The 14,653-nt window shown below is 46.3% G+C and overlaps 1 protein-coding gene across 5 annotated transcripts in view; it reads right to left on the reverse strand.

Annotated features, from left to right (window-relative positions):
* Window positions 1-14,653, reverse strand: part of LOC144696668 (uncharacterized) — a 132,671-nt gene that overhangs the window by 73,394 nt on the left and 44,624 nt on the right. For all 5 annotated transcript variants that reach the window (XM_078568239.1, XM_078568236.1, XM_078568237.1 and 2 more), the window contains one exon: window positions 3,963-4,029. In XM_078568239.1, the coding sequence (XP_078424365.1) occupies window positions 3,963-4,029 (67 nt within the window). The remainder of the gene's footprint in view (window positions 1-3,962; window positions 4,030-14,653) is intronic.

The following is a 14,653-nucleotide window of genomic DNA, read 5'->3' on the forward strand; positions in this document are numbered from 1 at the left end:
AACAGGACAATGCACTCACAGTCGGGTTGTCTGAGGGATGAGTTGGTGCAAGATTTCCACGTGGGTGTGTGCCGCCGACCTCACCATTGCCGCAGGCATGGCCCATGTCCTCTCCAGCCAGTTCAAGGGCTTTGTTCTCGAAGGCAGTGAGGACCTTGAGTTCTGGCACTCCACCCCCCTGGTCTGGGACCTCTCCCTGCAATTGTGTGTGAGCTTGTCCTGCATAAAGACAGATGGAGAGTGAGAGCAGGATGCAGATGAGAAGGATGCCTGGCATGTGTGGGTGGTGAGGGAGCCATGGACAGGATGAGGACGTAAGCTCCGGAGATGAGCCCAGATTTAGATGTGAAGGTTTGTGTGAGAGAGTGAGTGGTGATGTCCCTTAGGCTGGCGGTGAGTGAGATGCCAGTAAACGTGTGATGGGCTTGTGAGTATGAGAGCTGAGATTGATGAGATGGTTGACTTACCTTGGCGACACGGATGAGATCATTCATCCTCTTTCTGCACTGAGTGCCTGATCTCTTCTGTGCTGCATTGGCACTGACCACCGCTGCCACCGCCTGCCAAGCTGGAGTGGTGAGGTTGGTGGACCTCGTCTGGCCATCATGGCGGTAGAGCACATGGTGGTGGGCTTCGACTGCACCCAGCAGGCATTCCAGGGGGTGTCACTAAATTTTGTGGAGCAGTCCTGGGCTGCAGACATTAAAAAAGTTGTGCACGGGTGCCATTTAGATATGGTGCCCAGAGTGAGGAAGCAGTAACAAAAACAAAAATAAAAATACCTGGAAAAACTCAGCAGGTCTGACAGCATCTGCGGAGAGGAGCACAGTTAATGTTTCGAGTCCGTATGACTCTTCAACAGAACTAAGGAAAAATAGAAGAGAGGTGAAATATAAGCTGGTTTAAGGGTGGGGGGTGGGACAGGTTGAGCTGGATAGAGAGCCAGTGATAGGTGGAGATTACCAAAAGATGTCATAGACAAAAGTACGAAGAGGTGTTGACGGTGGTGATATTAGCTAAGAAATGTGCTAATAGGTGACATTAAGGATAGAAAGCAGGACGAGCAAGGTACAGATAGCCCTAGTGGGGGTGGGGTGGGGGGGAAGGGATCGAAATAGGCTAAAAGGTAGAGATAAAACAATGGCTGAAATAAATTTAAAAATAATGGAAATAGGTGGGAAAAGAAAAATATATATAAATTATTGGAAAAAAGGGGGATTGGAAAGGGGGTGGGGATGGAGGAGAGAGGTCATGATCTAAAATTGTTGAACTCAATATTCAGTCTGGAAGGCTGTAAAGTGCCTAGTCGGAAGATGAGGTGCTGTTCCTCCAGTTTGCATTGAGCTTCACTGGAACATTGCAGCAGGCTAAGGATGGACATGTGGGCATGAGAGCAGGGTGGTGTGTTGAAATGGCAAGCGACAGGGAGGTCTGGGTCATGCTTGCGGACAGACCAAAGATGTTCCGCAAAGCAGTCACCCAGTCTGCGTTTGGTCTCTCCAATGTAGAGGAAACCGCATTGGGAGCAACGAATGCAGTAGACTAAATTGAGGAAAGTGCAAGTGAAGTGCTGCTTCACTTGAAAGGAGTGTTTGGGCCCTTGGACAGTGAGGAGGGGGGAAGTAAAGGGGCAGGTGTTGCACCTTCTGCTGTTGCATGGGAAGGTGCCGTGGGAGGGGGTTGAGGTGTAGGGGGTGATGGAGGAGTGGACCAGGGTGTCCCGGAGGGAATGATCCCTGCGGAATGCCGCCGGGGGAATGAAGGGAAGATGTGTTTGGTGGTGGCATCATGCTAGAGTTGGCGGAAATGGCGGAGGATGATCCTTTGAATGCGGAGGCTGGTGGGGTGATAAGTGAGGACAAGGGGGACCCTGTTGTGGTTCTGGGAGGGAGAGGAAGGTGTGAGGGCGGATGCGCGGAAGATGGGCTGGACACGGTTGAGGGCCCTGTCAGCCACCGTGGGTGGAAAACCTCTGTTAAGAAAGAAGGAAGACATGTCAGAGGAACTGTTTTTGAAAGTGGCATCATCAGAACAGATGCAGCGGAGACGAAGGAACTGAGAGAATGGGATGGAGTCCTTACAGGAAGCGGGGTGTGGAAGCAGTAAGCTCACAGGGGGACGGGTGAATCAGAGCCTGCCTGCCTGCGATCTGGCATGTTTCTCATGCTTGCATAATTAATGTGGTGGGAAGCGGATTAACAGCATGAAAACCTGCCATTGTGGCCAGGGGGGTTAAACACCGTTTTTCACGCCCGCCGTTGCACTTAGTGCACTAAGGAGAAAGTCCGCCCTTAGATTCAGGGGTGGTGCCAGAGGACTGAAAAATTGCAAACGTTACACCCTTGTTCAAATAAGGGTGTAATGTTAATCCCAGCAAGCACAGGCCAGTCAGTTTTACCTCGGTGATGAGGAAGCTTCTAGAAACGACAATTCAGGACAAAATTAATAGTCACTTGGGCAAATGCAGGTTAATTAAGGAATGCCAATGTGGATTTGTTAAGGGAAAATTGTGTTTAACCAACTTGCTGGAGTTTTTTGATGAGGTAACAGAGAGGGTTGATGAGGGTAATGCTATTGATGTGATGTACATAGACAAGGTATTTGATACAGTGCCACACAACAGACTTCTGAGCAAAGTTATAGCTCCTGGAATAAAAGGGAAAGTAGCAGCATGGATACAAAATTGGCTGAGTGACAGGAAACAGAGATTTGTGGTTAATGGGTGTTTATCGGGCTGGAGGAAGGTTTGTAGTGGAGTTCCACAGGGATCAGTGTTGGGACCTTTGCTTTCCCTGATATATATTAATGAACTAGACCTTGGTGTACAGGGCACAATTCTAAAATTTGCAGATGATACAAAACTTGGAAGCATTGTGAACTGCGAGAAGGATAGTGTAGAACTTCAAAAGGACATTAGACAAGTTGGTGGAATGTGCAGAAAAGTGGCACATAATGCAGAGGAGAGCGAAGTGATTCATTTTCGTACGAAGAATGCGGAGAGAGAATATAAAATAGAGGGTACAACTCTAAAGCGGGTGCAGGAGCAGAGGGACCTGGGTGTATATGTGCATAAGTCGTTGATGGTGGCAGGACAGGTTGAGAGAGCAGTTAATAAAGCACACAGTATCCTAGGCTTTATTAATAGGGACATAGAGTACAAAAGCAAGGAAGTTTTGTTAAACCTGTATAAAACACTGGTTCAGCCTCAAATGAGTATTGCATCCAGTTCTGGGTGCCACACTTTAGGAAAGATGTGAAACAATTAGAGTGCAGAAAAGATTCACGAGAATTCTTTCAGGGATGAGGATCTTCAGTTACGTAGATAGATTGGAGAGGTATTTTCCTTGGCGAAGGGAAGGTTGAGAGGAGACTTGATAGAGGTATTCTAAATCATGAGGGGTCCGACAAGAGTAAATAGAGAAAAACTATTCCCATTGGAACAGAAGGATGGAGAGAACAAGAGGGCACAGATTTAAGGTCATTGGTAAAAGTAGCAATGGTGACATGAAGAAAAACTTTTTTACGCAGCCAGTGAATTGGATTGTTATCTGAAAAGGAAGAATGTGCAGGGCTATGGGAGGGCACGGGCGAGTCGCACTGGGTAAATTGCTCCTATGGAGATCTGGCACAGACCCGATGGGCTGAATGGTCTCCTGCTGTAACCATTCTGTGATTCTGTCATGGCACCACTTGAAGTGCAGTATTATTTTTCTAGTGTCCTGGCCAACATTCCTTCCTCAACTTCAAAACCAGATGACCCATGCTCAGCTCATTTGGTGTCTGTAGGAATTTCTACATCTGATGGGTGATTTCATCAAACAGTGGCAAAAGAATTAATGTCTTTGATAACATTACTGCAGGAGCATAAAGAATTGATTTCCAGCTGATTGTTGCATTTCTTACATTTAATTGTTCCCTTATATCTCAATCCTAAAATACCAAGAAATGAGAAATCTCTGTACCTGCGAGGTTTCTGCCAACTCCCCCTGTTGACTGCTGTACAGTGCCATTGTTTGTGGATCCGTTGAACTACAATAAAGAAACAGCAAGCAGTTTACTTTGGCAGATGTCACATCAAAGCTTATAGTTTTCAGTTAAGTGTCAGATGTGGCTTGGTGGTAACGATGTAACCTCGGAGGCAAAAATGGGTGTGTTCGGGGGCCACTCCCCAAACTGAGCACATAGTATTGCACTGAAGTTTCAAACTAGACTAGGGGCGTGCTGCACTGTTTGAGATGCCATCTTTCAGATAAGTCATTCAACGGAAGGCCCCCCTGCTACTCTGTCCCATCTTTTCTCTCAGGGAGACATACAAGATCCCAAAGCAATATCCTTTTAAGAGCAGAGGAAATCTCCTAGTGAACTGAGCACTACTTATCCCTCAACAAACATCACCGTAACAGATGATCTGGTCATTTATCTCATTGTGTTTGCCTACATTCTGACAATGACACATTTCCAAGTACATCATTGGCAGGAAATGCTTTGGGACATCCTGAGGTCATGAAAGACGCTAAATGAATGCAAGTTCTGTCTCTATTTGTTGACATAAAAGTGTAAGCGGCTCATATGTAAATGACTGTCTCTATCAGTGTGAAATTTAATTCACTGTGGCAGTAATACATGACTTGTAATGGCACAGCACAGTAATACGACAATGGGCCCATTTCAGTGGCATAATCAAAATAAATAAATAAATCATAATAGGGTGAACAATTCTTCAAGGCACTGATCACCAGTAAGACAGATAGCATCTGTATACATGATGAAATAGTTGATGTTGGGGGGGCAATAGGCATCGAGTAGGGTTTGGATAATTTGCTACTGGAGAGGATAACAGAGAACACCAGACTCGGTCTTGGAAAGCAGGACAGTCTGTGTAGGAAATGAAGGAGTTGTAACCAGAGACTGGAATAGGCAAGATTGTTCGGGCAGACGGAGTAGGGAGCTAAGAAAGTGGTAAGTGAAGGCAAAAAGGGTTGTTTAGTTCATTAAGAATTTGATGTTGAACAGCAGAATGGGCTGTACTGGTGATGCAGCTACTGCTGAGCACGTCCAGCCATTTTGCCATGGTGGGATCAGCAGTACTGTTTTGCATCACATCTTTAACATGCAGCTACTGTGTAAATGGTTGATACCACCTGAAAACTTGGGCAGGTCCTCTGTCGAGAAAACTCTTTCCAAGGAGGGTTTTAAGGATTCTGACGTAGCTGGACCATAGCTGAGATATCAGAACACTGACAGTTATCTATCGACTCCTTAAACAATGTGACCAGAAGGACCTCCAACAAATGATTAAACCCAAACACAAGTAATAACCTTAGAAGACAACTGTCTCTTACTGCACAAAGACCTTTTGTCACTTTTGAAACCATTACTGTAAAGATGAAATAAGACTCTGTCCCTCTCTCAGCTCGATATCTGAGTGAGTCTGTACTCTGTCCCTTTCTCAGCTCGATATCTGAGTGAGTCTGTACTCTGTCCCTCAGCTCAGTATCTGAGTGAGACTGTACTCTGTCCCTCAGCTCAGTATCTGAGTGAGTCTGTACTCTGTCCCTCTCTCAGCTCGATATCTAAGTGAGTCTGTATTCTGTCCCTCAGCTCGATATCTGAGTGAGTCTGTACTCTGTCCCTCAGCTCGATATCTGAGTGAGTCTGTACTCTGTCCCTCAGCTCAGTATCTGAGTGAGTCTGTACTCTGTCCCTCAGCTCAGTATCTGACTGAGTCTGTACTCTGTCCCTCTCTCAGCTCAGTATCTGAGTGAGTCTGTACTCTGTCCCTCTCTCAGCTCGATATCTGAGTGAGTCTGTACTCTGTCCCTCAACTCAGTATCTGAGTGAGTCTGTACTCTGTCCCTCTCTCAGCTCGATATCTGAGTGAGTCTGTATTCTGTCCCTCAGCTCGATATCTGAGTGAGTCTGTACTCTGTCCCTCTCTCAGCTCGATATTTGAGTGAGTCTGTACTCTGTCCCTCAGCTCGATATCTGAGTGAGTCTGTACTCTGTCCCTCTCTCAGCTCGATATCTGAGTGAGTCTGTACTCTGTCCCTCAGCTTGATATCTGAGTGAGTCTGTACTCTGTCCCTCAGCTCAGTATCTGAGTGAGTCTGTATTCTGTCCCTCAGCTCAGTATCTGAGTGAGTCTGTACTCTGTCCCTGTGCTCGATATCTGAGTGAGTCTGTACTCTGTCCCTCAGCTCGATATCTGAGTGACTCTGTACTCTGTCCGTCTCTCAGCTCGATATCTGAGTGAGTCTGTACTCTGTCCCTCAGCTCAATATCTGAGTGAGTCTGTACTCTGTCCCTCAGCTCGATATCTGAGTGAGTCTGTACTCTGTCCCTCAGCTCAGTATCTGAGTGAGTCTGTACTCTGTCCCTCTCTCAGCTCGATATCTGAGTGAGTCTGTACTCTGTCCCTCAACTCGATATCTGAGTGAGTCTGTATTCTGCCCCTCTCTCAGCTCGATATCTGAGTGAGTCTGTACTCTGTCCCTCAGCTCGATATCTGAGTGAGTCTGTATTCTGCCCCTCTCTCAGCTCAGTATCTGAGTGAGTCTGTACTCTGTCTCTCAGCTCGATATCTGAGTGAGTCTGTACTCTGTCCCTCAGCTCAGTATCTGACTGAGTCTGTACTCTGTCCCTCTCTCAGCTCAGTATCTGAGTGAGTCTGTACTCTGTCCCTCTCTCAGCTCGATATCTGAGTGAGTCTGTACTCTGTCCCTCAGCTCAATATCTGAGTGAGTCTGTACTCTGTCCCTCAGCTCGATATCTGAGTGAGTCTGTACTCTGTCCCTCAGCTCAGTATCTGAGTGAGTCTGTACTCTGTCCCTCTCTCAGCTCGATATCTGAGTGAGTCTGTACTCTGTCCCTCAACTCGATATCTGAGTGAGTCTGTATTCTGCCCCTCTCTCAGCTCGATATCTGAGTGAGTGTGTACTCTGTCCCTCAGCTCGATATCTGAGTGAGTCTGTATTCTGCCCCTCTCTCAGCTCAGTATCTGAGTGAGTCTGTACTCTGTCTCTCAGCTCGATATCTGAGTGAGTCTGTACTCTGTCCCTCAGCTCAGTATCTGACTGAGTCTGTACTCTGTCCCTCTCTCAGCTCGATATCTGAGTGAGTCTGTACTCTGTCCCTCAGCTCGATATCTGAGTGAGTCTGTACTCTGTCCCTCAGCTCAGTATCTGAGTGAGTCTGTACTCTGTCCCTCTCTCAGCTCGATATCTGAGTGAGTCTGTACTCTGTCCCTCAGCTCGATATCTGAGTGAGTCTGTACTCTGTCCCTCAGCTCGATATCTGAGTGAGTCTGTATTCTGTCCCTCAGCTCAGTATCTGAGTGAGTCTGTACTCTGTCCCTCAGCTCGATATCTGAGTGAGTCTGTACTCTGTCCCTCTCTCAGCTCGATATCTGAGTGAGTCTGTACTCTGTCCCTCAGCTCGATATCTGAGTGAGTCTGTACTCTGTCCCTCTCTCAGCTCGATATCTGTGTGAGTCTGTACTCTGTCCCTCTCTCAGCTCGATATCTGAGTGAGTCTGTACTCTGTCCCTCAGCTCAGTATCTGAGTGAGTCTGTACTCTGTCCCTCAGCTCAGTATCTGAGTGAGTCTATACTCTGTCCCTCAGCTCGATATCTGAGTGAGTCTGTATTCTGTCCCTCAGCTCAGTATCTGAGTGAGTCTGTATTCTGTCCCTCAGCTCAGTATCTGAGTGAGTCTGTACTCTGTCCCTCAGCTCAGTATCTGAGTGAGTCTGTACTCTGTCCCTCAGCTCAGTATCTGAGTGAGTCTGTACTCTGTCCCTCAGCTCAGTATCTGAGTGAGTCTGTACTCTGTCCCTCAGCTCAGTATCTGAGTGAGTCTGTACTCTGTCCCTCTCTCAGCTCAGTATCTGAGTGAGTCTGTACTCTGTCCCTCTCTCAGCTCAGTATCTGAGTGAGTCCGTACTCTGTCCCTCAGCTCAGTATCTGAGTGAGTCTGTATTCTGTCCCTCAGCTCGATATCTGAGTGAGTCTGTACTCTGTCCCTCTCTCAGCTCAGTATCTGAGTGAGTCTGTATTCTGTCCCTCAGCTCAGTATCTGAGTGAGTCTGTACTCTGTCCCTCAGCTCGATATCTAAGGGAGTCTGTACTCTGTCCCTCAGCTCGATATCTGAGTGAGTCTGTATTCTGTCTCTAAGCTTGATATCTGAGTGAGTCTGTACTCTGTCCTTCAGCACAGTATCTGAGTGAGTCTGTACTCTGTCCCTCAGCTCAGTATCTGAGTGAGTCTGTACTCTGTCCCTCAGCTCAGTATCTGAGTGAGTCTGTACTCTGTCCCTCAGCTCAGTATCTGAGTGAGTCTGTACTCTGTCCCTCAGCTCGATATCTGAGTGAGTCTGTATTCTGTCCCTCAGCTCAGTATCTGAGTGAGTCTGTACTCTGTCCCTCAGCTCGATATCTGAGTGAGTCTGTACTCTGTCCCTCAGCTCGATATCTGAGTGAGTCTGTACTCTGTCTCTCAGCTCGATATCTGAGTGTGTTTGTACTCTGCCCCTCAGCTCGATATCTGAGTGAGTCTGTACTCTGTCCCTCAGCTCAGTATGAGTGAATCTGTATTCTGTCCCTCAGCTCGATATCTGAGTGAGTCTGTACTCTGTCCCTCAGCTCGATATCTGAGTGAGTCTGTATTCTGTCCCTCAGCTCGATATCTGAGTGAGTCTGTACTCTGTCCCTCAGCTCGATATCTGAGTGAGTCTGTACTCTGTCCCTCTCTCAGCTCAATATCTGTGAGTCTGTACTCTGTTCCTCAGCTCAGTATCTGAGTGAGTCTGTACTCTGTCCCTCAGCTCGATATCTGAGTGAGTCTGTACTCTGTCCCGCTCTCAGCTCGATATCTGAGTGAGTCTGTACTCTGTCCCTCTCTCAGCTCGATATCTGAGTGAGTCTGTACTCTGTCCCTCAGCTCAGTATCTGAGTGAGTCTGTACTCTGTCCCTCAGCTCGATATCTGAGTGAGTCTGTACTCTGTCCCTCTCTCAGCTCGATATCTGAGTGAGTCTGTACTCTGTCCCTCACCTCGATATCTGAGTGAGTCTGTACTCTGTCCCTCAGCTCGATATCTGAGTGAGTCTGTACTCTGTCCCTCAGCTCAGTATCTGAGTGAGTCTGTACTCTGTCCCTCAGCTCGATATCTGAGTGAGTCTGTACTCTGTCCCTCAGCTCAGTATCTGAGTGAGTCTGTACTCTGTCCCTCTCTCAGCTCGATATCTGAGTGAGTCTGTACTCTGTCCCTCCCTCAGCTCGATATCTGAGTGAGTCTGTACTCTGTCCCTCCCTCAGCTCGATATCTGAGTGAGTTTGTACTCTGTCCCTTTCTCAGCTCGATATCTGAGTGAGTCTGTATTCTGTCCCTCAGCTCAGTATCTGAGTGAGTCTGTATTCTGTCCCTCAGCTCAGTATCTGAGTGAGTCTGTACTCTGTCCCTCCCTCAGCTCGATATCTGAGTGAGTCTGTACTCTGTCCCTCTCTCAGCTCGATATCTGAGTGAGTCTGTACTCTGTCCCTCAGCTCGATATCTAAGGGAGTCTGTACTCTGTCCCTCAGCTCGATATTCGAGTGAGTCTGTATTCTGTCTCTAAGCTTGATATCTGAGTGAGTCTGTACTCTGTCTCTCTGCTCAGTATCTGAGTGAGTCTGTACTCTGTCCCTCAGCTCAGTATCTGAGTGAGTCTGTACTCTGTCCTTCAGCACAGTATCTGAGTGAGTCTGTACTCTGTCCTTCAGCTCAGTATCTGAGTGAGTCTGTACTCTGTCCCTCAGCTCAGTATCTGAGTGAGTCTGTACTCTGTCCCTCAGCTCAGTATCTGAGTGAGTCTGTACTCTGTCCCTCAGCTCAGTATCTGAGTGAGTCTGTACTCTGTCCCTCAGCTCGATATCTGAGTGAGTCTGTATTCTGTCCCTCAGCTCAGTATCTGAGTGAGTCTGTACTCTGTCCCTCAGCTCGATATCTGAGTGAGTCTGTACTCTGTCCCTCTCTCAGCTCGATATCTGAGTGAGTCTGTACTCTGTCCCTCAGCTCAGTATGAGTGAGTCTGTATTCTGTCCCTCAGCTCGATATCTGAGTGAGTCTGTACTCTGTCCCTCAGCTCGATATCTGAGTGAGTCTGTATTCTGTCCCTCAGCTCGATATCTGAGTGAGTCTGTACTCTGTCCCTCAGCTCGATATCTGAGTGAGTCTGTACTCTGTCCCTCTCTCAGCTCAATATCTGAGAGTCTGTACTCTGTTCCTCAGCTCAGTATCTGAGTGAGTCTGTACTCTGTCCCTCAGCTCGATATCTGAGTGAGTCTGTACTCTGTCCCTCTCTCAGCTCGATATCTGAGTGAGTCTGTACTCTGTCCCTCTCTCAGCTCGATATCTGAGTGAGTCTGTACTCTGTCCCTCAGCTCAGTATCTGAGTGAGTCTGTACTCTGTCCCTCAGCTCGATATCTGAGTGAGTCTGTACTCTGTCCCTCTCTCAGCTCGATATCTGAGTGAGTCTGTACTCTGTCCCTCAGCTCGATATCTGAGTGAGTCTGTACTCTGTCCCTCAGCTCGATATCTGAGTGAGTCTGTACTCTGTCCCTCAGCTCGATATCTGAGTGAGTCTGTACTCTGTCCCTCAGCTCAGTATGTGAGTGAGTCTGTACTCTGTCCCTCAGCTCGATATCTGAGTGAGTCTGTACTCTGTCCCTCAGCTCAGTATCTGAGTGAGTCTGTACTCTGTCCCTCTCTCAGCTCGTTTTCTGAGTTAGTCTGTACTCTGTCCCTCCCTCAGCTCGATATCTGAGTGAGTCTGTACTCTGTCCCTCCCTCAGCTCGATATCTGAGTGAGTTTGTACTCTGTCCCTTTCTCAGCTCGATATCTGAGTGAGTCTGTATTCTGTCCCTCAGTTCAGTATCTGAGTGAGTCTGTATTCTGTCCCTCAGCTCAGTATCTGAGTGAGTCTGTACTCTGTCCCTCCCTCAGCTCGATATCTGAGTGAGTCTGTACTCTGTCCCTCTATCAGCTCGATATCTGAGTGAGTCTGTACTCTATCCCTCTCTCAGCTCGATATCTGAGTGAGTCTGTACTCTGTCCCTCAGCTCGATATCTGAGTGAGTCTGTACTCTGCCCCTATCTCAGCTCGATATCTGAGTGAGTCTGTACTCTGCCCCTATCTCAGCTCGATATCTGAGTGAGTCTGTACTCTATCCCTCTCTCAGCTCCATATCTGAGTGAGTCTGTACTCTGTCCCTCAGCTCGATATCTGAGTGAGTCTGTACTCTGTCCCTCTCTCAGCTCGATATCTGAGTGAGTCTGTACTCTGTCCCTCAGCTCGATATCTGAGTGAGTCTGTACTCTGTCCCTCTCTCAGCTCGATATCTGAGTGAGTCTGTACTCCTCTCTCAGCTTGATATCTGTGTGAGTCTGTACTCTGTCCCTCAGCTCGATATCTGACTGAGTCTGTCAGGTTGTTCTTTAACTAGCCAACTTATCTCTGTAATTCCAGCTAATTTTTGAGTTTTCCTCCATCTCTGACGATTCCTCATGGTAGTAGTTTGGGAATTCTGTGTCCATGCTTTAAGTTAAATATTTCTCATTGTCTAATGCCTTGGCACTGGTGAACACTGCCAGCACAAGTTTGCTGCTCAATGCTTCCTCATTCGCCCACAATAACACATGACAAAATTTCATCTTCATTCCTGCTGGATGCAACTCCCTGATCAGCAATCGCAACATGTGATTCTCATCAGGGAGCAGGGCCACCAAGTGGCCAGAGTGATTAAATCAGAATGTTTGTGAGAGCTGGTTGTATTTCTGGTAAAAGTGGAACTGCATTTTAAAATGTGAATTGAGGATCACCAGCTCAACTCGTCCTCTGGTGATTACACTAGGTACTACAGAAAAATTCGGTATAGACTGCAGCAGGAGTTTTCACTACATGAGCTTCTACGGCTTTATAAAAAGAAAGAGAGTAGCTAAAGTGAGCGTTGGACCCTTGGAGGATGCGACTGGAGAATTGATAATGGGGAATAGGGAAATGGCGGATAACTTAAACATATATTTTACATCGGTCTTCACGGTAGAGGACACTATAAACATTCTAAGTGTATCAGATATGCAAGGAGCTAATGGGAGAAAAGATCTTATAACAGTCTCTATCACGAGGGACAAAGTATTTGAGAAATGAATGGGACTAAAGGCAGACAAGTTGCCAGGACCTGATGGCCCGCATCCAAGGGTTTTAAAGGAAGTAGCTGCAGAGATAGTGGAGGCATTGGTCGAAATATTCCAGAACTCACTGGATTCCGGGAGGGTCCCAGCAGATTGGAAAACTGCTAATGTGATGCCCCTGTTCAAGAAGGAAGGAAGACAAAAAGCAGGAAACTAAAGACCAGTCAGCCTAACATCTGTAAATGGGAAAATGCTAGAGTCCATTATTAAGGAAGAAATAGCAGGACATTTAGAAAAGCTTAACACAATCAAACAGAGTCAACATGGTTTTGTGAAAGGGAAATCATGTTTGAAAAACTTGCTAGAGTTCTTTGAGGATATAACAAGCAGAGTTGTTAAAGGGGAACCGATAGATGTAGTGTATTTGGATTTCCAGAAGGCATTCGATAAGGTGCCACAAAAAAGGTTACTGCACAAGATAGGAGCTCACGGTGTTGTGGGTAATGTATTAGCATGGATTGAGGATTGGTTAACACACAGACAGAGTCGGGATTAATGGGTCTTTTTCAGGTTGGAAAGACGTAACTAGTGGAGTGCCACAAGGATCAGTTTTAGGGCCTCAATTATTTACTATCTATATTAATGACTTGGAGGAGGGAGCAGAGTGTAATGCATACAAATTTACTGACGATACAAAAATAGGTGAGAGGGCATGTTGTGATGAGGAAATAAGGAATCTGCAAGGGGATATAGACAGGTTGTGTGAATGGGCAAAAACTTGGCAGATGGAATTTAATATAGGAAAGTGTGAGGTCATGCACTTTGGTAGGAAAAATCAAAAGGCAGACTATTATTTAAATGGAGAGAAACTCCAAAAAAGTGCAGCACAGAGGGATCTAGGTGTTCTTGTGCGTGAAACACAAAAGGGTGCAGGGTAGGTGCAGCAAGTAATTAAGAAGGCAAATGGAATTTTGGCCTGTATTGCTAGGGGGTTGGAGTTTAAAAATAGGGAAATCTTGTTACAACTGTACAGGGTGTTGGTGAGGCCGTAGCTGGAGTACTGTGTACAGTTTTGGTCCCCGTATTTAAGAAAGGATATACTGGCATTGCAGGCAGTTCAAAAGAGATTCACTAGGCTCATTCCTGGGATGAAGGGGTTGACTTATCAAGAACGGCTAAACAGGTTAGGCCTTTATTCATTAGAGTTCAGAAGAATGAGGGATGATCTTATTGAAACGTACAAGATTCTGAGGGGGCTTGACAGGATAATGTTGTGAAGATGTTTCCACTAGTGGGGGAATCTAGAACTCAGGGACATAGTGACAGAATAAGGGGGCACTCATTGTAAAACTGAGATGTGAAGCAATTTCTTCTCTGAGGGTAGTGAATGTCTGGAATTCTCTACCCCAGAGAGTTGTGGGGGCTAGATCACTGAAAGTATTTAAAGAGGAGGTAGATAGATTTTTGAAATATCGGGTAGTTGAGAGCTGTGAGGAGCTGGCATGAAAGAGGAGTTGAGGCCTGGAGCAGATCAGCCATGATCTTATTGAATGATGAGGCAGGCTTGAGGGGCCAAATGGCCTACTCCTGCTCCCATTTCTCATGTTTTTATGAGAAATATGGTAATTTTTCTTTTGATTTTGAATTTGAATTTCTACTCAGAGGAAACACACAATGCAATATGTCAGAATCATTTATATCTTATCCAAAATGTATTGTAGCTGGGAAAAGAGGAACTCTGAGTATCTATGGTACTGAACTGCACCATGTGACCCCAATAACATTTGGTTTATTGTAAGGGAGAGGAGAAAGATGTCAAAAAGGAGTCTCTTGACCAATTTTCGCTCAGTTCATTGGGGGTCCAGATTTGCCCTTCTTCTTTGATCAGGTTCCCAAGCCTTTGCCACTACTGAGTCAGACCTCCAGAAGCAGAAAGAAGGAGCCAAGGAATATTTCCCTCCCTCTTTGTTATGAGTTAACCTACCTCCACTCAACATAGAAGAAAGACAAGAACTTTCATTTATATTGCATCCTTCGTGACTCCAGGACATTCCAAAAAGTTGGAATGATGTACTTCTGAAGTGGTGTACTGTTATAGTGGAGAGAATGCAGCAGCCAAATTGTGCACAGCAAGGTCCCAGAAACAGCAATGAGCTAACGGCCAGGTAATCTGCTCTTAAATGTTCGTTGAGGAACATGCGTTGACTGATATTGTAAAATATATCCTGCTCTTCTTCAAATAGTGTCATGGGATATTTTACATCCACATGAGGGCACATGGGTTTAATGTTTCCTCCAAAAGCAGACAGCTCTAACAGTGTCACACTCCTTCAGTACTCACTTCATACAAGTCCATTCTGAGCCTGAGCCCACATCCCTTTTTACTTTAGCCACCTATCAAACCTACTCTCAAACGCTAGTGTGGTTTCGATCACTAATTCCTTAATGATTAAAAAAATCTCTTAAATCTCTTCATGGCTTTCT

This window comes from Cetorhinus maximus, chromosome 22 (assembly GCF_964194155.1).
Source record: "Cetorhinus maximus chromosome 22, sCetMax3.hap1.1, whole genome shotgun sequence".
NCBI classification, from domain to species: domain Eukaryota; kingdom Metazoa; phylum Chordata; class Chondrichthyes; order Lamniformes; family Cetorhinidae; genus Cetorhinus; species Cetorhinus maximus.